The 25,847-nt window shown below is 41.2% G+C and overlaps 1 protein-coding gene across 2 annotated transcripts in view; it reads right to left on the bottom strand.

Annotated features, from left to right (window-relative positions):
• Positions 1 to 24,358, bottom strand: part of tmem181 (transmembrane protein 181) — a 32,284-nt gene extending 7,926 nt beyond the window's left edge. The window contains exons 1-7 of one of the 2 annotated variants that reach the window (XM_084315212.1): positions 24,161 to 24,358; positions 22,644 to 22,747; positions 21,538 to 21,605; positions 10,982 to 11,072; positions 812 to 933; positions 195 to 311; positions 12 to 92 (exon numbers count right to left, since the gene is read on the bottom strand). In XM_084315212.1, the coding sequence (XP_084171338.1) occupies positions 12 to 92; positions 195 to 311; positions 812 to 933; positions 10,982 to 11,072; positions 21,538 to 21,605; positions 22,644 to 22,747; positions 24,161 to 24,291 (714 nt within the window). In that variant the 5' untranslated portion in view covers positions 24,292 to 24,358. Of the gene's footprint in view, positions 1 to 11; positions 93 to 194; positions 312 to 811; positions 934 to 10,981; positions 11,073 to 21,537; positions 21,606 to 22,643; positions 22,748 to 23,104; positions 23,201 to 24,160 lie in introns of those variants that run through there. The other variant, XM_084315213.1, reaches the window with a different exon arrangement.
• Positions 24,359 to 25,847: the final 1,489 nt, after the last annotated feature.

Below are 25,847 nucleotides of genomic sequence, written 5' to 3'. Positions count from 1 at the left end.
TGTCTTCTTACAGTCACCATGAAGGTCAAAACCACAAAGACAAACCGGAACCAGATTTCAACTTGGGAGAAAGTGGGATTGTATGTTTTCCACTGTGGAGAGAGAGAGAAAGAGAGAGAGAGAGAGATGTTCAGTATTTGATGCTCACCACAACTTTAACTTTGAACAATACCCTGCCAGTGTTTGACGCTCACCACAAAGTTCACTTTGAGGGGGTAGGTGATGTTCTCCAGCCCCCTGAAGCTGACGATGATCTGGTACTGGGTGTAGTTCAGGTAGCCCAGGTGCACCACGATGAACTCGTCGCACTTCTGCCATGGGGGGGGGGGGGGGGGGGGGGGGGGGGGGGGGGGGGACAAACACGAGGAGGAAAACCTTTTATTTGTTGGGGTTAGTTTACAAAACCAGCCATCCTATTCATCACAGAGGAGTCATGACACGATTCCATTGTAGCTTGTTACATCCTTTTTGAGTTGGTACATTATTTCGATGTTATTTAGTTTGTCACGTTGTTTTAGTTGCTATATTTCATGTTCAGTTACATTATTGGGAGATCTAAATCAACGTTTTATTTAGTATCTACATCAAATCACTGAATATATTAAAAAAAAGAAACAGCAAATGTTGGGTAGTTAATTAACGACTGACTGGCTTATTGACCTATCTCAAGCTCACATTTCTTGATCCTCCAATCACAACGGTGGCTTCCCTCGGACAAAGAAAAGTGTGACCGTGATTGGAGGATCGAGAAAAGAGGGCGGGGCTTGATATCAAGGGAGATGGGAGAGGGTTTGGCCGGCGGGACACTCACCGCCCCGCAGTGCAGCGTCCGTGACTTGTGGTGGACGTTGCTGCTGATGTGCGTGACGCTGGCGTCCTGCATCACTCCCTTCAGCTCCACGTTGATCTCAAAGTGCTGCTGGAAGTCCACCACTGGCCAAGACACAAACCAAAGCAGACGGCAATGTAATAGAAATGTAAGAGCAGGCGAATTCTCTCGTCCTGGAACGAACCTCACACCACAGTCGGAACAGCTGACACCCGTCCAATATTCTGTCGTCGACTAAAAACAACACACTTTTCCAATCAATATATGAATGTAAACATTTTACATATCTGGCTCGGGTAGAGCAGTCGTCTGGTAATACGGAAGTTCCCGGTTCGATTCCCGGGCAGCATGTCGAAGTGTCCTTGAGCAAGACACTTAACCCCTAACTGCTCCCGATGAGCAGGTTGGCACCTTGAATGGTTGCCTCCACCGTCGGTGTGTGAATGTGTGAGTGAATGTGAGGAACAAATTGTAAAGCGATTTGGATAAAAGCGCTATATAAATGCACCATTTACCTACTCTTACTAGTTACACTGCTGGCCAGTATGACTACTACCATACTGTCTTTATACCTGTATCACTTTACATATTAATATTACAACTCTATACATACATCCGATTAGCACTACACCCAGTAGTACTCATTTATATATTTTATACCCAGTTTAAAATCACCTGTACATTGTGTATTAGTATTGCACTTTACTGTTATATTTGCACTCTGGTTGGATGGATGCCAAACCTTTTTGTTGAAGTGAAATGACAATACATTTAAATCTAATCTAATTTATTAAAAAGAAAAAAGAATCCTTACTACTATGTACTACTAGGGCGGGCGATAATTTTGTGCAAACATGAATTTGAAAGAAATCTTAACATGAGGGGTGTCTAAAATAGGTGTTTTTTTTGTGGATTGGATAACTCTAACCTACATCAATTTGGATTTCAAAATGGTCGATTTGCCAATTTTTCACTTCTTGGCCATACATGGATGCCAACATGAATCTGAAGGAAATCCTAACATACAAGGTGTCAAAATGACCCTCCTTCCCCCACCTACATTTCTGACACTGCTAGACCACGTATGGCTGGGGAGATGGCATTGTGGTAGTCTTACTACCACTGAGGGTGTTACATTTTATTTTTAAATTTTTATATAACTATCTGGAAAACATGCTACCAGAATGGAGAATTATTCAGGCCGGGAAATATAGTGCGAAATAAAGCCCCAGTCAGGCCACTTTTTAAGCAGGGGGTCTGGGGTCCCCCACCAGGAAAATGTTTGTTACAAAGACTTAATTCCCTGCATGCTGGTGCAGGACTTTTAAAATGTTTACCCTTTAAATGCCATTGTTTGTGATCAAATTATTGTTAAAAAAACCCACAAATGTTAATATTTTCAATATATCAAATGCAAAGTGGATTTTTCTGGGGGGATTATTACAGGCTAATAATTGTTATAATAATAATAATTCATTACATTTATATATCGCTTTTCTAGACACTCAAAGCGCTCCCCACAATCTAGGGTGGAAATTGCCTCCTTCACCACCAATCATCATGTGTCAATGATTAGCAACAACACTGATTTTGATGGATTTTTTGGTTTTTGTAATGTCAGACTTAACAACAACTCTTATCAGAAAAGTGGGAGTATTTCATTTTTAATCTGACATTACAAGAAAAATTTAGATCGTTATGATCAGGACTGAAGTTGAATAAAAGATTTATGAAGAAAAAGTGGAACAGTATTTCAACATAATATTTTTATGGTGTTTTTTGAAGAGGACAATTTAGTCCCCTAATGGTAAGAGTGTAACACTTTAGTTTTCAGACACAAGGGTTAAATTATTGATTGTCCAGTTTCTTGGCAGCTTTAACATTGGACTTTTGACAGGGGACGATGATGAGCTAGCATATTTATTTTGATCACTGACTAACCTGGTGGTCCCGTGGTGCAAGAAAACATTTGATCAATTTTGCCCCATTTAGCGGCATATCCTGCAAGGGCCTCTTTTTTTCTCTCTCTCCCTCTCTGGTCCACCCTTCCTCTTTTTTCCACTGTTGAAACATTTAATTTCCAGTAATTTCCATCTGACTGTTCTGTGAAATACAAGCAGTATGTATTTTTCTCTCTCTCCCTCTCTGCCGCACCCTTCCTCTTTTTCAACTGTCCATCTTCAAGCGCTGGTTTTGCTTGAATTTTTTTGTCTTTCGCTCTGTCTCTCCCTGTCATTCTGCAGAAGTGCCATCTGCCATTCCATTCACCGTCTCCACTGTCAATCAGTTGTATGGCCTGGTCCAAAAACACATCATTTAGACACCTTGCATGTTAGGATTTATTTCAGATTAATTCTGGCACCTGTGTATGACCAAGGGGTGAACAATTGTAAAATCGACCATTTTGAAATCCAAAATGATGTAGGTTAGAGTTACCCTATCACAAAAATGAACTCGCATTTGAATTCCCCATTAAGAAACACATAATTTAGACACCCAACTCAATTGATTTTCCAATAAAAATTTAAAAAAAAAAAAGGTATGGCCGCCCTAATGTACCCTATGTCTATACTACTATACACTCAAGAGTGAAGCACTCAAATGCTAGACAAACTATACCACTGACGCTTAGCTGCCAGAGTTGTACCCTTCCTGCTGACCTGTTGTACAGAACTTGTAAGTCGCTTTGGATAAAAGCATCAGCTAAATGACTAAATGTAAAAGCAAATGTAAAAAGAACAGCAAAAAGAGTGAATAAGGCACCCTCCACCTTCCATTCAGAATTACTAGCCATAAGAATACATCTGCAGATTCAGAATCAGCCGACAAGCGAGTACGGTCACTGTTACAGAAGTGTATAGACTTGGACCATTTGCTTGGAGTCAGTGGAGAAAAAGCTATTGAGATATAATGGTTCTCCATTAAGAGATCCAACATGCTTCTATGTGCCAAAAAGGCAGAAAATCAAGCTGCTCTGCCTTCAGCACATTTACAGCATGTTAACCTTTGTATTTATCCTGATATCAACCCGATATCCAGCCAGCCAGCGGTATATAGTTATCAGTGCACTGCATTCCTTTACTTGTTATTGCACTATGTCGCTCTATTGGTTGGACTCTTATATTATATTATTTTTTTTTTTTATATTTTTTTTATTATTGCAAAACAAAAATTATTAAAAGTCAGTACTCAACACATAATGCATAATGAAACTTTCAGTCAAGGTGATTAAAATTACATGCAAGTACAGAAACAAGATAAAACAAAAATAGTCCATAATAACATTTTAACCGTATACAGTGTATATCCAGCGAAATTACAATTATATAAATGTTAGTATAGAATATACCCCTAATACCTATTTTCTAAAACCCTACACACATGCTCCAGCTCGAACCCCCCCCCTCCCGGACCCCCCCTTGGATAGTACCTCCATTATCCCTCACTCCTAACCAGACACTACCATTATAAGCTAGCTTTTATTCTCTCCACCACTTCTACCCACATTGACATTTTGGATTCATTGAGACCCAGAATTCTTGCTGTAGATATTTCTTGATATATCACATCGAGATATGTAAGAAACCAAACTTTCCGGCACATTTTTTCCGGTTGAAACCAGCGTGATGCGATCAGCTTTTTAGCTACTGTGATACCCGATAAAACCAATCTCTTTAGCTGTGGATTCACTGCAAACTCAAAAACATCATTCAATAGTAATACCGAGGGGTGTACAGGTATATTCCAAGATACGAGTATTGATAATTGTTGGGACACATCTTTCTAGAATGCCTTAACTGGTGGGCAGTCCCAATACATGTGCATAAATGTTCCTTCGTCCCCATTTGTACATTGGGAGCATTTGGAGTCTTGTTTAAGCCCCATTCTGCACAGTCTTATAGGAGTCAAGTATGTCCTGTGAATATAGTTCAGATTGATTTGTTGATGATCCGGGTTCCTTGATGTAAGTCGGACATTTGCCCAGGCTCCTTGCCAATCAAAGTCATTTTCCAGGTCTGGTATATCCCTCCTCCAGACAGTGTCTAGTTGAAGGGTTTCATACGAGGACGTTAGTAATTGATAATAAAAACCTGATACAAAACCTCCCAATGTTTCTCTTTCATAGAAAAATGTGTGGTATCTGTGGTGTTCAATTGGTATGAGTAATGGAACACCGTGAGACCTCAGACATAGTCGTAACTGTATGTAAAAAAGCCATGTGGACTCGGTGAGGTTAAACTTTGTGCATATTTCGCCATAACTACAGAAGCCCTGGTTATTAAAAATATCCCCTAATGAGTGTATGCCTTGCTCTTCCCATATAGGGAATCTTATAGGGCGTTTTCCCATTAAGAGTGCATTGTTATTGAATATGGGAGTGTGATTATGCCATTTTTGAGGGTTAGGATATTTCTTTTGTGTTTCCCGCCATGTTCTGATTGCATGGGTAATTATGGGGCCAAATTCCCGCTCACAATGCTTGATTGAAAGTTTAGTGTGTGCCATGTCTTTCAGTCTCTGTGGGGCTACTATGTTTTCTTCCAATTCTCTCCAAGATACCAAAGCCTGGGGATCAAACCATATTTTCAATGGTCTTAATGTGAAAGCCTTAAAATATTGTAAAAAATCTGGAACTGCCATGCCACCGTCTGCTTTATTTCTCTGTGCGGTGGATCTTTTTATGCGAGGTGGTTTGTTATTCCAAATAAATTTGTATGTGGAGGATTGTAATCTTTTCCAGTAGCCCTCTGGAGGAGGTAACGGTAGCATTGAGCTGATGAAATTGATTCTTGGTAATACATCCATCTTAACTATTGATACCCTTGCCTGTACTGAGTTTTTAAGTTTTGCCCACCTGTCCAGGTCGTCTTTGATTTTGTTCTGTATTTTTGTGTAATTGTGCTTCACCGTTTGTCTTATGGTGGGAAATATTTCCACACCCAAGCATCTAAAATGTTTAACCATGGGTATCGCGCCTGGGAGGGTTGTGTCTTTTTTTGCACGGATGTTAAGAGGAAGGAAAGCCGACTTAGGCCAATTTATTTTAAATCCCGATAAATCACCAAAGTTCTCTATCAACTTGAGTAGATGCGGCAATGTGGTGTTGGGGTTTTGCATGAACAATATTACGTCGTCCGCATATAAACTAATTTTATGTTGTGTGCCCTTGATTACGATTGGTTCTATGTGTTGGGATTGTCTTATAAATTGTGCTAAAGGCTCTAATGATAGATCGAATAGTCCGGGACTAAGAGGGCAACCCTGTCTGGCTGAGCGTGATACCGGAAAGATTTCGGAGATGAATGTGCCTGTTGTAATCATGGCCGATGGGTCCTTGTATAGTACTTTAATCATATCAATGAATCCTTTTCCTAACCCCATCCTTTCTAATACTGCCCATAGAAACGACCATTCCAGCCTGTCAAATGCTTTCATAGCATCCAGGGATAGCATCGCCTTAGGTGTGGTGTCCTCTTTGTCTGCATCTAGTACGTGCAGTATTCGCCTTATGTTATCATTGATCAGGCGACCTCTTATGAAGCCAGTTTGGTCCGGATGAACTAAAGACGTCATATGCTTTTGCAATCTGATGGCTAATATCTTAGAGTACAGTTTGACATCGGTTCCGAGAAGGCTTAAAGGTCGGTAACTACCGCACTCAGTGGGGTCTTTGTCTTTTTTGAGAAGGACTGAAATGAGTGCGATATTGTGGTGTTTATGGAAGCTCCCCTCCTTGACTGAGTATAAGATCATATTTAGTAATAAGGGTCCAAATATGTCCCAGCAAGAAAGGTACATTTCTGATGGGATACCGTCTTTTCCCGGAGCCTTACCGTTTTTCATTCCGGATATGGCCTTCTTGAGTTCTTCTAATGTGATCGGTGCTTCTAACTGTTTAGCGTCGTCCTCCGAAAGTTTAGGGAGAGTAATTTGATTAAGATATGTGTCTAATTTGTTTTGATCAAAGGTCGTTTCTGAATTATATAAGTCGGAGTAGAATTCTTTGAATGTATCGTTTATTATTTTGGGGTCTGTTACAAGTACTTGTTGTTTTCTAATGGCAGTTATATCTGCAAATTTTGCATTAATTCTTAATCGCATGGCTAATAGGTGACTAGGTTTAGAACCTTGGAAATACTGCTGTTGTCTTGTGCTGCGTATTTGCATTTCCGATTTTTGTCTGTATATTGCTTTGATCTCTGTCTTTAGAATGTTAACTTGGTTTTCTAGTCTAGTAGAGTTGTTGTATTTTAAAGAATTAAAAAGCGTTGAATAAAGCGTTTCCATTTCAGACAGTTTTGTGCATTGATTTTTGCGCAATATGGAGGAAAATCTATCCGTGAAATCCTTGATCATACCCTTTACCGACATCCATAATATTCTGGGGTCTTGCTCCGCGTTTGCATTATCCCGTAGGAATACTGTGAGAGCTTCTTTAATTTGTGTAATGAATTCCTTGTTGTTAAGCAGCATAGTATTAAAACGCCATCTTGGGGCCCGGGAAGATAGTGTACCAAATGTTGCTTTCAGGATTAAGTAACAGTGATCTGATAGCGCATTGGGTATCATTTCCACTTCATATTTATCAAATATTCTTATAATCAATTCTGGATAATGTGTTGTGTCTCGCCGAACGACAGGAGTACTTACGGGTCATGGGATTAAGTGAACGCCATAAATCAATTACCCCTGTAGACTTTGACCAATCTTTTAATGCTTTAGATGAATTTTTTTGTTCGCTGGAAAAGGCAAGGTAAGATTTGTCCAACCTTGGATTCCAAATGGCATTAAAATCCGCACCTATTATATATGAGTACTCGGGATGATTTAACATTTCTCCGGTTAGTGAAGTGAAGAAACCTACTTCGTACAAATTTGGGGCATATACCGCTGCCAACGCAATTTTCCTGTTATTATGTAGAATCCTAGCTATAGTTATACGCCCCTCAGCATCCGACCATACCCCTTTCAATTCGATATTTAATTTACGTCTGACGACTATGGCTACACCTCTAGTTCTCGTACCAAAAGAAGAGTGACTAATATTATGGTATATGTTATCCGCTAACGTATTTATGTCTTCCTCTAAAATGTGCGTTTCGCTTAATAGAGCCACGTCCACATGTTCTTTTTTCATCAGTGTGAGCACGCTTTTGCGTTTGTGTTGTTTGTTTATCCCACCGGTGTTCCATACCATTATATTCAAACTAGCCATAATCTATGCATGTTTTTGTGTAGTTTTTGGTAATGCTTCTGGAGTGTGAAGCTACAATAGATGTACATCCAATTAATGAGGTCCCGTTGAGAGCCGAGCTTAAAAACATATATATATATACAAATAAAAATCCCTTATTTTCCCCTCGCCCAGAGAGTCGTACAGGCCTGTGTTCCAAAAACACATCCTCCGCGAATGACTCTCTCCCTTAGTCCACCGGATTGCCCAAACTGAGCATTGTAATCCTAATCTTCCTATGCTAATTGCCATAGGATCTAACATTTTCATTCTAATGCAATAGAATGTCGCTTTTGGTCTTGCACCTTCCCTTACTGTAATGAAATATTGTGATAAATGACAAAATAAAAAGAGAATAAACTTTCATCGACATATTCATTTGAACCCTCTACTAACATGTAGGAAAGTCAGGAAAAAGGAAAAGATTGTAGAGAAATATTGACACCTTAATGTGAAGAACAATGGAAAAGAACAATGTACGTTAAAAGATAGAGATAAAAAATAGAATAATAAGAGAAAAATAAAAATAAAAAAAAGAAAGATATAGATAAGGAATGAGAGATAGAATAATAATCAACGTGGAGAAGCCACTAGAACCGAATTAACTGATTAGATAAAATAGAAAAGCAGAGCCTTTTAGAGCTTCAATGTGCCAGTCACTTCATCAGTGGAGTGATTACTTAAATTGTTAGAATAACCTTGTAGTGTTCATACGTTTAGGTGTGGTTGATTTTTAAAGTATTATTAAGGACTGATTGAACTTCATTCAATTGATTATCTGCTATGTATATACACACCGAATGTTTAATGTTAGAGTTGTAGGCCTTCGTTGTCATGGTGCATTATATTCTAGAAGGATGTAGAATATACTAGTGCCAATAGACTGTTGTTATGTTCCAGAATGATCTAAGAGACCCAGGGCATTCGAGCGATAAACCCAGAATATTCCAGATTGATCTTTTTGCAATGATATATATTTGTCTCCCCGGAGACCAGAGTCTGAAATTATAATGTATTACGGATCGTATTATACACAGTTCGCATTGGTATAGACGGCCTGCATATCGTCTGCTACCTTGATGAACACAATAAAGTCATTCTAATTCTGATATACACTGAGAAAGAGGCTTATCTGTTTTCAGACATTGTCGTCCTGCCTTGGGGTATCCACTCCATGTCGATTCAAATAATCCTCAGCCTCTTTAGGTGTGCATAATCCAAACCTGCGGCCGTCACTGCCCACGATCGATAACAGCGCCGGGTATGCTAGCCTTGGCTTGTGACCAGCTTTGAACAATTTTTGCATCACCTCCTTGTATGGTAGACGTCGAGCGATGGCGTCTTTGCTTATATCTTCGTAGATAAATATTGAATTATCACCATATTTCAGATTCCCACGTTGGGTGCGAGCAATTTTGATGATGTCATCTCTTAATGATGTCTTCCGCAGAGTAACAATGATGACTCTTGGCCCTTTGTTTCTTTGCTCCCGAGGACCGATTCTGTAAACTTGGTCCACTTTCGGCACTTTGTTTGGAGGGTTGTTACCCAAAATCGTTGATAGCACTGTTGGAAAGTTGGCGTCTTCGCAATTTACTGCTTCATCAAGCCCTACAATGCGGATGTTATTTCGCCTGTGGTAGCGTTGGGATTCGAGTAGCCTCTCCATCGATTCATTTTTAACCTCTTGTATTTCCCTCCGGCATGCTTCTTTCACAATTTCTATCTCAATTGCCATCTCTGTCATGCCCTTGTCGATGGTGTTTTCGATCACTTTGACTGCCAGTGTAATATCTGTCACCGAATTCTCCACTGTCGTGATTCGCTCGGACTGTGCAGCGACCGCTTTCTTGACTTCCTCCAATTTAGCATCGATGCGATCGAATTTATCTTCGACGTTTGCTTTGAGCGCCTCGATGTGTGTAATCTGTTCTTTCATCAGGTTAGACAGTGTGTTGAAATCGGGTGGTGTGGTTGTACTGCTTGTTTCAATTGGTGATATAGGTGCAGTGACGGTGACGGTGGATTTGTTTGCCATTATCTTATCCAGATCGGCTGCTCTATCTTTCACGGAGCTTGTTCCTGTCACTCCTGTTATGTTGACATCTATTGACTCTCTGTCGGGGACCATAGTCGATGGTCCCGGTGTATTTTCCTCTTCATTCTCCACGTCGGGGCTTGTCGCCAACGGCTCTTTACCCGCGTCGGCTGGAACGTGTCTTCTTGACCGTGTTTCTTTCTGCGCCGCTGAAGTTACCGTATCTTGTTTCTTTCCCGGCTTTCCTCTATTCTTACTCATGTTGTCTTTTGATATAGCTAGTAGAAGGTCTTATCAATACATACGATGTGGTCTAATCTCTTTTGGTATTGTCCAAATAATGTTTTTAAACGAAATTAACGTTGGTGGGAGCGGAGCAGATGCCAAATGCGTGTGCTACATATTACGCTAATATAGCATTATATTATTACTTGTATTACCGGTATGCACATCGTTGCGGGCGAGACCCCCCGCATTTCACTGTATACCTGTATGCCGTGACAAATAAAACTCTTGTATCTTGTATCCTATTACTGAGGTCCAAGAGATGCAAAGATCTCTCTCAACCTCACATCCCAGGACAAAGGGCCCGTTAAGATCGCAGCATTTTTAAAAAGCCGCCCTCAGCGGAATGAACTGAGAAGGGCAGCACGTTCTGCCAAGTCCGCCTGCCTGGCTGTAGACTTCAATGGATCCCACAGTGGCCAACCGTGTCAGACTGTGGTTGTTACCGGGCAGCTCCCAGGTGTGAATGTGAAGCAGGGCGTTGCTGAAAAAGAGCAGAGAACCTACCCATGGCCATGGGTAAATAAATAAAAAGATCCCATGACGAGCTAATGTTACCCTCTGTAGTGCTCTCTCTCTCTCTCTGAGCTCTTACCATTGATGTGTTCAACCTCCATCAGACAGGTGAGCCATAGCTGCTGGTTGTAGGTGGTGAGGGGAGGAGACACTAGATTGAAGGGCCCAGTCTGAAACCAAAGATCAACACGCAAAACTGGTCAAAATGGTTTGATCTCAAGACAGATATTTGCCACTGCAAAAGTATATGCTGCTCTTATATCCCTTAATGCCACAGACTATGGCGAGTATGTGGCTAGGAAGCCTAGTTTAGATGTAAAAGTGTCCGGGTTCTCAGTGCCTAGTGTGGGTAACGTCATTGGGTTATCAAGTGGGCACCTCCCACCATAAAATGTTTGGTTGAGTTAGACCAGCGGTTTTCAAACTACAGGTCGCGATCCAAAGTGGGGTCGTTGTGAATAGGTGACAGCACATTGGCAAAAAATAAATAAAAATAAATTCTGGCAACATATTTTGGCTAAATATGCCTTGTTTTGGGCGCCCTTGTGGCGCACCGCATAGTGCCTCGCACACCCACGCGGCCGTCCCGGGTTCGCCTCCCGCTCCCGGGGGATCATTTGTCACATGTCCTCCCCACTTCTTCTCCAGTTCTCCCTCTCCTCTGTCGGTACTCGGTCATGTCTGACCATGAAAAAGCTGGAAAAACGCTCAAATAAATCTAAAAAATATATATATGCCTTGTTTTATAAATGTGTAAAGAATTAAATGTTCTAATAAATATGCATGATCAAGTTCAACAACGTGTGCTTTTATTTGATATTCCTTAATTCCACGTTGAAATTACACAATACATTTTAGTGTGGGGTCGCCAAAAGAAATCCTAAATAAGATGAGTTTGTGGTATAAACAAGTTTGAGAACCCCTGAGTTAGACCCTCAACATCTCCAGAAGGCTCCACAGTAGATCCTGGCATCCCATAATTATCTTCATGTGTCGGTTCTATGCAAATTTTATCTCACTGCTTCTCCTATGCACTGTAATTTTAAGAGCGCTGCTCTGTTGTAATTCAAAACTAAGAGCGATGCACTGCTCTGTTATATTTTTATTGGACTATTTTATCACACTTTTTACTTTTCACTGATGCACTGCTCTGTTGTATGTTAAATACCCTGTTGTATGTCCGTTCTATTTTATTATTTTTTGCCTATTTTTAAACTGAATCAAACCGCACTTTTTCTTTTAATTATTATTTGTATTACGGAATGAAACTATAAACAGAGAGCCTATTGGGATGCTAGATCCTAATGTGAAACACTGTGATTTAGTCTATTCTATTTCTATTATTTGTATTACTGAATGAAACTGTAAACAGAGAGCCTATTGGGATGCTAGATACTAATGTGAAACACTGTGATTTACCTTACCTTGCTACCTCTATCTTTTTTATGCCTGTATTTTTCACTGTTGTGAAGCACTTTGAACTGCAACTTCTGTATGAAAAGTGCTATACAAATAAAGTTATTATTATTATTATTATTTCTACCCCCCGCTACACACACACACCTCCCTCCCTACAATGCAATGACCAGCCTCCTGAACTGATACAGATAAAGAACAACCAGTGCTAAGCTGTGAAGTTCAACAAACCCGTATGGCTCTGTGCTTAGAACACTGACTTGCAACCAAAGGGTCTTTCAAATAGATATCTAAGGCCATGTTTTTTTTTATTTGTTTGTTCACATTATTCTTTTTAAATGTGGCCCATTATCAGATTCCAGTGTGAACTGATCACACGCCTGAACTGACCCGCATGTTGGAAATGAACAATATCAAAGATGGACGTAAACATGGAGGACACAGTTTTTTTGTATTTTATTTTTTTATTATTTTTTAAACAAACATATAAACAAACATGACAACACACGATAAGATATACAAGCATTAATTGTCAGGGCACATCCAATGAGATCACCTTTTAGTTAGTTGTCTTATATAAGATATACCCATAATACCTGTTATCTAAAAAAAAACCTACACACATGCTCAGCTCGAACCCCCCCCCTCCCGGACCCCACCTTGAGAAGTACCTCCACTATCCCTCGCACCTAACCAGACACTACCATTATAAGCTAGCTTTTATTCTCTCCACCACTTCTAACCACATTGACATTTTGGATTCATTGAGACCCAGAATTCTTGCTGTAGATATTTCATGGTAAATTACATCGAGATATGTAAGAAACCAAACTTTACGGCACATTTTTTCCGGTTGAAACCAGCGTGATGCGATCAGCTTTTTGGCTACTGTGATACCCGATAAAACCAATCTCTTTAGCTGTGGATTCACTGCAAACTCAAAAACATCATTCAACAGCAATACCGAGGGGTGTACAGGTATATTCCAAGATACGAGTTTTGATATTTGTTGGGTCACATCTTTCCAGAATGCCTTAACTGGTGAGCAGTCCCAATACATGTGCATAAATGTCCCTTCGTCCCCATTTGTACATTGGGTGCATTTGGAATCTTGTTTGAGCCCCATTCGGCACAGTCTTATAGGAGTCAAGTATGTCCTGTGAATATAGTTAAGATTGATTTGTTGATGATCCGGGTTCCTTGATGTAAGTCGGACATTTGCCCAGGCTCCTTGCCAATCAAAGTCATTTTCCAGGTCTGGTATATCCCTCCTCCAGACAGAGTCAAGTTGGAGGGTTTCATACGAGGACGTTAGTAATTGATGATAAAATTCTGAAACAAAACCTCTCGATGTCTCTCTTGCGTAGAAGAATTTGTGGTATCTGTGGTGTTCAATTGGTCTGTCTAATGGAACACCGTGAGACTTCAAACATAGCTCTAACTGTTTGTGAAAAAGCCATGTGGACTTGGTGAGATTAAATTTTTTGCGTATTTCTTTATCACTACAAAAACCCTGTTTGTTAAAAACATCCCCTAATGAGTGTATGCCTTGCTCTTCCCATATAGGGAATCTTATAGGTCGTTTTCCAATTAAGAGAGCATTGTTATTGAATAAGGGAGTATGATTGTGCCATTTTTGTGGGTTAGGATTTTTTTTTTGTGATTCACGCCATATCCGGATCGCATGAGTAATTATGGGGCCAAATTTTCGTTCACAGTGCTTGATTGGTAGTTTAGTGTATGCTATGTCCTTCAGTCTATGTGGGGCTACTATGTTTTCTTCTATTTTTCTCCAAGATGCTAATGCTTGGGAGTCAAACCATGTTGTCAATGGACTTAATGAGTACGCCTTAAAATATAGGAAAAAATCTGGAAATGCCATGCCACCATCTGCTTTATTTCTCTGTGCGGTGGATCTTTTTATACGTGGTGGTTTGTTATTCCAAATAAATTTGTATGTGGAGGAGTGTAATCTTTTCCAGTAACCCTCTGGAGGGGGTAACGGTAGCATTGAACAGAAGAAGTTGATTTTAGGTAGTACATAAATCTTAACTATTGATATCCGTGCTTGTACTGTGTTTTTAAGTTTTGCCCATCTATCAAGGTCGTCTTTGATTTTGTTTTGGATTTTTGTGTAGTTGTGCTTCACCGTTTGTCTTATGGTAGGTAATATTTCCACTCCCAAGCATCTGAAATGTTTTACCATCGGTATCTGTCCTGGGAGGGTTGTATCTTTTTTTGCAGGGGTGTTAAGTGGAAGGAAAGCCGACTTCGGCCAATTTATCTTAAATCCCGATAAATCACCAAAGTCCTCAATCAACTTGAGCAGATGAGGCAATGTGGTGTTGGGGTTTTTCATGAACAATATTACATCGTCCGCATATAAACAAATTTTTTGTTGTGTGCCCTTGATTACGATAGGTTCTATGGATTGGGATTGTCTTATATATTGTGCTAAAGGCTCTAATGATAGATTGAACAGACCGGGACTAAGAGGACAACCCTGTCTGGCAGAGCGTGATACCGGAAATATTTCAGAGATGATTGTGCCTGTTGTAATCATGGCCGATGGGTCTTTGTATAATACTTTAATCATATCGATGAATCCTTTTCCTAACCCCATCCTTTCTAGCACTGCCCACAGATACGACCATTCCAGCCTGTCAAAGGCCTTCATAGCATCCAGGGACAGCATCGCCTTAGGTATGGTGTCCTCCTTGTCGGCATCAAGTACGTGCAGTATACGTCTTATGTTCTCAGTGATCAGGCGGCCTCCTATGAAGCCAGTTTGGTCCGGGTGAACTAAAGACGTCATATGCTTTTGTAATCTGATGGCTAATACCTTAGAGTACAGTTTGATATCTGTTCCGAGGAGGCTTAAAGGTCTATAACTACCGCACTCGTTGGGGTCTTTGTCTTTTTTAAGGAGGACTGTTATGAGTGCAATATTGTCATTTTTATGGAAGTTCCCCTCCTTGACTGAGTATAAGATCATATTTAGTAATAAGGGGCCAATTATGTCCCAACAAGAAAGGTACATTTCTGATGGGAAACCGTCTCTTCCAGGAGCCTTACCACTTTTCATTGCGGTTATGGCCTTCTTGAGTTCCTCTAGTGTGATCGGTATTTCTAACTGTTTAGCGTCATCCTCTGAAAGTTTAGGGAGAATAATTTGATTAAGAAATGTGTCCATTTTGTTTTGATTGAAGGTCATTTTTGATTTATATAAGTCGGAGTAGAATACTTTGAATGTATCGTTTATTTTTACAGGATCTGTTACAAGTACTTGTTGTGCTCTAATGGTAGTTATATCTGCAAATGTTGCATTAATTCTTAATCGCATGGCTAATAGGTGGCTGGGTTTGGAACCATGGGAGTACTGCTGTTGTCTTGTGCTGCGTATTTGTATTTCCGATTGTTGTCTGTATATGGCATTGATCTCTATTTTTAGTACGTTAACTTGATTTTCTAGTCGAGTTGAGTTGTTGTATTTCAGAGAATTAAATAACGTTGAGTAAAGCGTTTCCAGCTCATCCAGTTTTGTGCTTTGATTCTTGCGCATTTTGGAGGAAAAGCTATCCGTGAAGTCTTTGATCATTCCCTTTACCGACATCCATATTATTCTGGGGTCTTGCACCGAGTTTGCATTCTCCCGTTGGAATACTATAAGAGCTTCTTTGAGTTGTGTAATGAATTCCTTGTTGTTAAGCAGCAACGAGTTAAATCGCCATCTTGGGGCTCGGGAGGATAGTATACCAAATGTACCTTTAAGGAGTAAATAACAGTGATCTGCGTTGGGTATCATTTCCACCTCATAATTATCAAATAGTCTCTGTGATGCAAAGACATAATCTATTCTGGATAGTGTATTATGTCTCGCAGATCGACAAGAGTACTTTCAGGTCGTGGGATTAAGTAACCGCCATAAGTCATTTACACCTGTAATCTTTGACCAATCCTTTAATGCCTTCGATGAATTCTTTTGTTCGCTGGAAAAGGCGAGGTAAGATTTGTCCATCCTTGGGTTCCAGATGGCATTAAAATCCGCTCCTATTATAAATGAGTAATCGGGAATGTCTAACATTGCATTGGTTAGTGTAGTGAAGAAATCTTCTTCGTACAAATTTGGGGCGTATACCGCTATCAACGCTATTTTCCTGTTCTTATGTTCAATCTTAGCTATAGTTATCCGACCTTCTACATCAGACCATACTCCCTTTAGTACAATATTCAACTTACGTTTAACGACTATTGCTACACCCCGAGTTCTCGTACCAATAGAGGAGTGACTGATATTATGGTATATGTTGTCCGCTAATTTATCTATGTCTTTCCCTAGAATGTGTGTTTCGCTTAGCAGAGCAATGTCCACATGTTCTTTTTTCATCAGTGTGAGCACGCTTTTGCGTTCGAGTTGGTTATTTATTCCCCCGGTGTTCCATATCATTATATTCAAACTAGCCATAGTCTATACATGTTGCATTGTAATTTTTGGTAATGCTTCTAGAGTGCGAGGCAATAATAGATATACATCCCACTAGTGAGGTCCCGTTGAGAGCCGAGCTTAAAAACATACATATATACAAATAAAAATCCCCTACCCTTCCCTCCCACCGAGAGTCGTACAGGATTGTGTTCCATGAACACAACCTTTGCGTATGACTCCCTCCCTTGCACCACCGGATATCCCAGAATGATCCAATTATCCTTAACATTCCTATGTATACCATAGGATCTAACACTCTAAATTCTACCATAAGTAGAATGTCGACTGTGGCTTGGCCACTTACCCGTAAAAAATAAATAAATAAACATTTAAATGAGATAAACTAAAAATAAAGACCAAAAATAAGCTTCAATTGTCATGCCCTAATCACTTACATTTTATATGAACTTGTGTAATTTATAGTAACCCATGAATAATATGAAGGTATTGAACTGAAGAGAGAGCCTCAATAAATCAGAGAGAGCGGATGAAAAAGAAAAAAAAACAAGTAAAAGGAAGAGAACATTAACTTAGATCTTAAAAGAGCATTGCTATGCTTAAACATCTAAAGTATAAATTGGAGAAGTAGTGAAATTATTTCCCATTAATAAAAAACAGTTTTTAAATACGTATATGCAGCATTTCCCCTGACCGGGGTGGGCGATGATCGTTGTGTAGAGTGATCTTTCAGCCGGCCGGCTATGATGGCTCTGTGGTTCTGCATCTAGATAGCTGTTGATTATTCCCCCGAGGGGCTTCTGGTAGAGTGAATGACCACGTATTGCTGATATTCCAGAATGCTCCATATATCAAAGAATGCTTCGATGTTCTAGATTATTCCAATATGTCATTTTTACATTGTCTGAATGTTCCAGTATGTTCTGGAGTGTTCCAATCTTGAATCCAATATGTCCGCAATAATATAAACACGTCGGGGAAAGCATTCAAAAACTCTGAGCACGTAGGTCTCTCTGTCCCAAATCCTCGGTTATTAAAGATTGTACTATATGGTGACCTTGCATAACTGAGATTTAAAAGGCCATTTATACACTATTCTGCGTGTTGTTCAGACAGGAATTTGGCTGCATCTTCAGGCGAGTTGAGGAGAACCCTTGCTCCTTGTTTGTCGACAATGCGAAGTATTGCAGGGTATATTAGTAGGGGTCTGTATTTCCCCAGGTATAGTTGAGACATCACCGTCTTGAACTTGGCACGCAGTTCCACTACTTCACGACAATAATCTTCAAAGCAGTGTATTGGTACCTCCATGTATTTCAGATTGCCTTTCATCCTGCGAGTTTCACGAATAATCATTTATTTTATACTGACTTGGCGCAGTATAACTAATATCACTCTGGGCTTAGCGTTATTGCCAATGGAGCGGGGTCCCAATCTGAAGCACTGATCCACCTCCGGTATTTTAGGAAGGATCCCTGTTCCCAAGATTTTCTGTAATTCTGTGGCAAACTCTTCAGGGTTTGTACATCTCACTGATTCGTCCAGACCGACAATACGAATATTCAGCTTGCGTTTTTGATATTCCATCTCGAATATTTTGGCTTTCTGTTCTTTATTGATTCGCGTGAGCTCCAACGTTATTTCGCTGAGCTCCGTCTTGATTTCATTGTAGTTCCCCTTCATCTCAGCAGTTAGGTTAACTTTGTTAACCTCTACTTCATTGTAGATGCGAGTGTAATTGATTTCGTGGGCTTCCATTACTTTCTCCAGAGCCTCGGTGCGTTTAATCTGTGCGTCGGCGTCCGCTCTCAGCGCATCAATTTTGCATTCAATAGATTCTTTAATAGCATCTACTTTTTGAGTTATTATCTTCTCCGACAGTTGTGATTGGAGGATCATTTCCTTCATTATTGTCTTCCCCATTTCCTCCATTTTCCGGATGATATGTTCGGTGTCTGCGGAGGTGTTTGATGGGGTTGAACTTGAAGCGGCCTCTGTCAAGTCTATATTTCCTGCTGTCCGCTGTACGAATCCTGGGTCCCGCGGCGGGACCTCTTCGACTGGTTTTGGTCTCGCTGTGTCTTTCCTTGTGTTTGGCATCTCGATTCTTTTGGTCAATATAGTTAGTTGATAGTCTCAGTTGATATATGCGTCAAGTTTTAAACGCATTAATGGTTTAAAAATATGTTTTTAAAACGAAAAAAAAATAACGGGTGAGCAGCTGTGTCACATGCGACCTACTCCATTCTAACGCTAAACCGGCGGAGGACACAGTTTATAGTTTAATTTACAAGTGGATGTGCAGTGGAGCAGAAGTATCTCCCCGAATACTTTTAAAGGGGAACTATTTTACTATTTCTTTCACTATTTGGGCACTTTTACACAATTCCTGTGAGTCTATGGAACACCTCTGTAATATATATATTTTTTTTATTCATTGTTTTGTATTTCTAATCAAGTCCTCAAAAACAGCATTTTTCTACCTCAAGATCTCGAGCTGTTTTGAGCCTGGGCTCCTAAACCACTGCGCAGCGTCGTCGTCGCCTGAACATTAACATGCAGCGGTGTCTCTCTGACATCACATATAGGGCACATTTTCAAATGACTCAGTTCAGTGAGGGTGAATATTGTGAGAGGAGAATTGGAAGAATGCGCCAATATGAGCATTTTGAGACATAGATCATATTAATATAAGTTCACATAGCTAGGAAACAATGCTAAACACTCAAAAAGGCAGGGCGGCTAGGTGGTGTAGTGGACAAGTCACTCGCCACCAGTGTGGAGACGCTAGGATTCGCGTGTTCGAATCCAGCTCTCCACATTGTTTTTCAGTTTGGCTGGTCGTCCGCAGTAATACACATTGGCCGTATTACGGGGAGGGAAAACTGAAGGGTGGGGATCGAACGTTGTGAACAAGCGACTCCTACAAGTCGGTTGGTGCGCCTGCGCAGTAGAATCAGGAAGTGTCGGGGGCAGCGTGAGCCTCCCACGCGTTACTCCTCGACACCGAGAGGTCGAGCTGCGCAGGTGAAAAGATGCGACTGCTGTTACCTCAAGTACCGGAGGGGACTTGTGCTATGTATGACTTAGTCCACATTGCAGCCGGCTTGTGGGAGGCAAGAAACAGCGTTCGTGACAGGGGAGGGTTGAATTGGATGATACGAAATTGGGATGGGAGAAAATATAGAAAATGGGAGAAAAAGTGGATCAAAAAAAAAAACACTCAAAAAGGCCATTTATAAGATAGTTCCCCTTTAAGGTAAACACCTCACTGTCCCTCCACTGACCACCTCCATCACAGCTGCATACAATACAATACTGCAATGGGTTCTGATTGACAGATGAGCAGGAGGCGGTGCAGAAGAGGACCTTCACTAAATGGATCAATTCCCACTTGGCAACGGTAAGAGAGTCAGGCTGCGCCTTGCTGCCACTGCAGAAAACACTTTAAACTGATTGACTGGGAACAGGCTCCCTGCATGGTGTACGGTAAGTACTTAGCCAGAGAAGATAAATCAAATTAGAATTGAAAAGATCAGAATTAATGTGATTTGTGCCGTTCATACAGTCGTCAGATTTGGGCCACTTTTGCCTGCAGTGACAGTGTGAACGTAGCCTAATAAAGTCCAACAGGTGTGCTAGTGCTGTATAGACAGTACACTCAACAGCCAATGTCCACTATCCAACAGCAGGTTGAGAAACTAATAATAATGCTGATATAATATATACAATATATGTATAATACTGCCGCCGTTGTATACAGTAGCTGCTACGACCGGTACTTGGTGGTCATCACTTGCTAAGTTGTGTGTGTTGTTGCTTGGTTGAAATGAGGGTGTAAGAAGAGAGCCCACGTTGGCGGTGAAGCAGTAGTGGTCGTTACAGATACAGTAGGTTGTATAGTGGTTCCGACTTGTTCATCAGTCAAACAACAACAGGCGCTGCACAAGCTGTTTGCCAGCATTTACTGGACAGGTCCCGCTGGAACAGTGCTAAATGCTAAATGAGTGAAGAAAGATTTCTCGGCAAGAGGGACTCCCTATTTTTCCCCATTCTCGCTCAGGATTAAGTGTCAACTATAAGGTTATAGTTAAAGGTGCTATATAGATAACATTGTTATGTAATCTTTTCTTTATATATATAATAAATCGGAAAATAGATTCATGAATTTATAATTAGAAAAAATGTGGTGGGTCCAAAATAAATTATCTTGTTTACATGTTGCAGGTATCCCCTCCCTACTTCCCATTTCCCCATGTGGAATGCACCCTATTTAGTCCAGTCATTATATGAAAAAACCTAGGACAAATTGCAACAGTAGCAAACTCAACTGATTTTGTATCCTCATTATGTCCTTAGTGAGGGAAAAAAAGTCCCATAAATGACACACTGGTGCTCTAGACTAGAGTCTAGTGTGACATCCAGTGGACGAATGTTACATAGCACCTTTAAGGTTAAGGCCCTGAAGCAAAATGGCATGAAACAGGGAGTCCCGTCTTGGCAATCGGCCACACAGCATAGCGTGACGACAATCAGGTGTCCTGCCGCGCGAGGCGGGCAAGTGAGTGAGTGAACAAAATGCAAGCAAACACAGATGAACGCACAGAGCCCAGTGGTTACAGAGGGGCTCCTTTTCGACCACCTAACGAAGTGTGTTCACACTGGGCTCCTGGTTAAGAGCCTGCACTCGTAAACAAAAAAAAAAAAACATTCCTGACAACTAAAGGATCTCAGACAAGGAAAATACATTCCCTGTCATCCCTAGAATGCCTTACCTGAACAGTGTGATTCTTAAGAAGTAGTTTTTCACCACTGGTCTCTTGCTCAGCAATAATCCTAGGACCTGCAAATGAAGGGGTTGGTGAGAAAACGAGACTAACACAGCTATGTGGAGGCCCCACCCACCCCTCCTACCCACCCCCACCCCCCCCCCACCCACCCAACCACCTCCAATGTACAGTCCCCACCCACCCCTCCTACCCAACCCCCCCCCCCCACTCCTACCCAACCCCCCCCCCCCCCCCCCCCCACTCCTACCCCCCCCCCCCCCCCCCCCCCAACCACCTCCAATGTACAGTCCCACCCCCACCTACCCAATCCAATGTACAGTTTCTACGCCTAATGTATATACTCTTTTCTTTCTGGACTCTTTTTGTATCACAAATACAGTACTGTAATTGCAAATCTGGTATGTCATAAATGTATAGATGTAGCAGTACTGTCTATCTGTATGTCATGTATGTCATATATGTTACGATGAATTGGAAATGGGGGACCCTGGTGTAAACAAGACGAAAGTCTTTCTCTGGTCTGCATCCCCTTAACAATTGTATGTATTGAGCTGTACTGCACTGTACCCATTCTGCAATCTGTTAATAAAGTTTTCATTCATTCATTCATTCATGTCCCCTTCCAGTGCTCACAGAACAACAAAGACACACATAGTCTCCAGAAAGGTGGCGCTGGCCTGGGACGGAGGCTACAGTGGAGGAAATGGAGTCTGCACAGTCACTGGAGCTTATTAAAACAAGCTCAAAACCATGCAGACCCACGGTGCCACAGCTGCCAGGTTGTCCATTATTACTGAGTGAATACAATTAGCCATAGGAAAAACAATACAGTCTTTACTTTACTCAGCAGCCTGACTCAAAGCTGTACAGAGAGGTCGGTGGGTGGGATGAGATAGTGGGGCAGTGTGTCACTACGTCCGCCATCAAGTCTTTGATTACAATAGCCGGAGGTCTTTGTAGACTCAGACAACATCCCAGAATGTCTCCCCTCTAGGTGCATGTGACTAAACTTAAAAACAGTGCCAAAAATGATCTAGGGAGGTTGGAAGCCTCCTATTTGTATCGTCGATATAACGTCATTTATCTCGTACCTGCAATACCAATGAACACTGTGAGGCCGAAGCACATCAGGAATACCACGAAGACCAAGACGAAGTGTCTTTTGGAGAGAGTGTAAAGCCGCATTGGGGCCAATCTGTCAGAGGGATACATATTTCATTAGATAAATTGACACACACGAACAGCAGAGGCCTCAAATAACTCTTTATAGATTCCCCGATTCCAATAATAGTAGCGTGCATGAAAAGCAGATTATGCATATTATAGAAAATAAGCTTGCTCGGTCATCCAGAATGAGCTGGCCCCCTGCCTGAAGTCGAGGTGTGGATCATTGTCTGTCAACAATGCTCAGCACTGTTATCGGGCTAGTATAGTTAGCATTAGCAGTAGTACCAGATGGAACCCGAGCAGGTATTTCAAATCAACGTTTTACACATCTTAGTATCAGCAATAGACGGTATGGTGTGTACCGGTGTACTAATACAAAACTTACAAATCCATGTCGTTCGATCGTCACACTATAATTGACAGCGAGAGAAAACATAAAAATGTCAAACAGGAGTCCACATCCGTGTAGACTACGTCACAGCTCGCGACGTAACCGGGACGCAACGTCAACAAATGGGGGAGGTGCCAAAGTCACGTGGGTAGCAGTGAGTACTAGTAGACCATAGATATATATAGTTCTATAATATATCTATGTAGTAGACCACTGCACTTCCGCGTTATATGGAGCTCGTGTCGTATTGTGTATGTGTAATATTGTGCCCCCCCCCGCTCGCGTCCTCCCATGAGCTCAAAATACCGGAAGTGCTGCGGTAGTCTCATAGGGGGAGGGGCTACGCACATTTGCGTCAGGAGGACTTTATTTCTAAAGGGAATTAAGGAGAAATGCGCTCATTAACTTTCACCGACAAAAACCACAAGCCAATGAAACAATAACGTATAAAACGTCATCAATGTCCAGTGCGAAAGTGTGTAAAGGGTTTACTTTTCTTGTCTACTGACCAAAACACTTGTTGCCTTAGAAAGGAGTCAATAGGTATTAATTCACATGCGCCGGTCTTCGCCATCACATCTTGAGACGATGTCCTAAATGTAGAGGCCGTATAGTGATTGCAGTGATTATTTTTGAAATGGCTGTTAAGGGAAGAGTTTTCCCGGGTCAGATACATAGCCAATTTCGGCCCGATTAGAGGCCACCGTTGCATTAGTCATTGATGGGCCACAAAGGGCTTAAATCAGACAGAAACGGAAGCAAACAAATCAAGAAAAACACGGATAACATGACACGCAAATAGCACACTTCAATCATAACGCGCCATGTTAGAACCCTTTGAGAGCATACTAGCTTATTCTCCTTAGGCCTGTGCTTATGTGTGTCAGAGGACACTTGTGCAACGATTAGCGTTCGTAATATTCTTATTACGGATTTAAAGCCTATTTATCAATGACGAAATAACATTTAATACAGCCAACCCGTATTTTCTCTTGCATATACAATTGTGGATGTTGTTTATTATAGCCTACCTACTCTAATTAGACGTACCTGTAAAACCGATCATCTCGGTAGGGTGTCAGGTCCTCCTTCAGTTCGTTATATGCCTCCTGTATCTTCTTACAGAAATATTTCAGCTCGCTGTACAGAGGGTTTTCTAAACCCGAGTAATCGGTGTCCATTATAATAACGAGTAGCGGAAAAGCCTGAAAATGGCGATGATGGGAAATAATCCGCAGCCGCACAAAAAAAAACACCGCCGGCGTCTCTCTTTTATTGTTCCTCTCTTTTAATTGAAAGTGCAGGCAAAGCTGTTTTGTTTGTGTCAAAGAAAAAGCACCAAAAACGAAGAGGGGGCGGAAGCGCACAGCACACCGGGATGCGTGTAGTCTTTTACCAACAAACTTGCAGTTCCGCGTTCGGGTTCCGCGATCTGATTGGCCACTGACTGGTAGGAGTAACGCGATTGGCGCTGAAAAAAAACGGCAGTGGCCAATCAGATCGCGCAAACCGAACGCGGAAGTGAAACTCCGTTGGGGAAAATATACACGCCTACTGCGTGGGGGAGGAGGAGGACCACGTGAACAGAATTCAGCACCACGGATAGAGACACTGCGTCTATATACCGCGAAGGATGCACAGCGTGAGACCTACTAATGATCGATTAAAGCTGCAGTAGGCAACTTTGGAGAAATGAGCAAGAGTGAGTTTACCTGTCCAGCAGAAAGAAAGCGCCACATCACTTTTCAAGCACAATGCAACTCCAACAAAGGTTATCCTTATCCTCCACAGACTCCCTGAGGCACAAGCAGCTTTAAGCTGCTGCCATCAGCCTCTGGCCGGCAGGTGGTTGTGTGTACTTTTGATGAGGAATGCAATGCTGTTCTAATTTTCTTCTGACCCCAGGAACATCACAAAACATCCGATTGTTTTTGAGGATTTTTGATCTCCCCCCGCCCTAGTGGATACTTTTCAATCATCCAGGTAAATTAGAAATTTATTAGAAGGATAAACCCCTTGAGATATGCTATCTCGTTTTCGAGGGGGTCCTTAAATAAATAAGTAAATGTACGCAGGCAAGTATGTGAATAATAATACATGTTTGAATAATAAGCCGCTTGTCTCCTCATACACATGATTAAAAGTATACAGAGACCCCAAGACCACCATCGCGTGTTCCTTGTCAAAAAGAGCAAAACCACTTGCCAAGCAGTGGCTGGGAAATATTTCTTATTGTTCTTTTTAGAAAGATTCAGCTTAAAGCTGTTGGTGCCTCTGGGAGTCTGTGGGGAAACCTTTGTTGAAGTGCAAGTGCTTGAAAAGTGATGCTGAGCTCGCTCTATTTCTGCTGGGCAGATAAACTCACTCTTGCTCATTTCTCCAAAGTTGCCTACTGCAGCTTTAACGCTATAACGAGTAATTGCAAAGTAGGAACCGTTGTTACCGTCTTCATCAAAAACCCATCCAGTCTTCTGCCCGTCAAGAGAGGACTCAGGTCATTCTCTATTCCCAAACTTCTGTTCCAGTTATTCAGTTTCTTCATGCTTTCCAATTCAAATGTTCATGTTTTTTCTGACATAATTACCTGGCTGTATTATTTGAACATTAGTCGGTTATGTAACAGACTGTATCACTCTATATGCTGCAGAACAATACAATATAAAACAATATATAAAATAACAGTAAATCAAGTGCATAAAATTTGTATTCATGTTTAACAGGAATGAGCAGCAATATT

This window comes from Notolepis coatsorum (genome assembly GCF_963971535.1).
Source record: "Notolepis coatsorum genome assembly, chromosome: 5".
Classification (NCBI taxonomy): domain Eukaryota; kingdom Metazoa; phylum Chordata; class Actinopteri; order Aulopiformes; family Paralepididae; genus Notolepis; species Notolepis coatsorum.
Note: the sequence above shows the minus strand (reverse complement) of the source record. Positions and strands in the feature narration are given on the sequence as shown.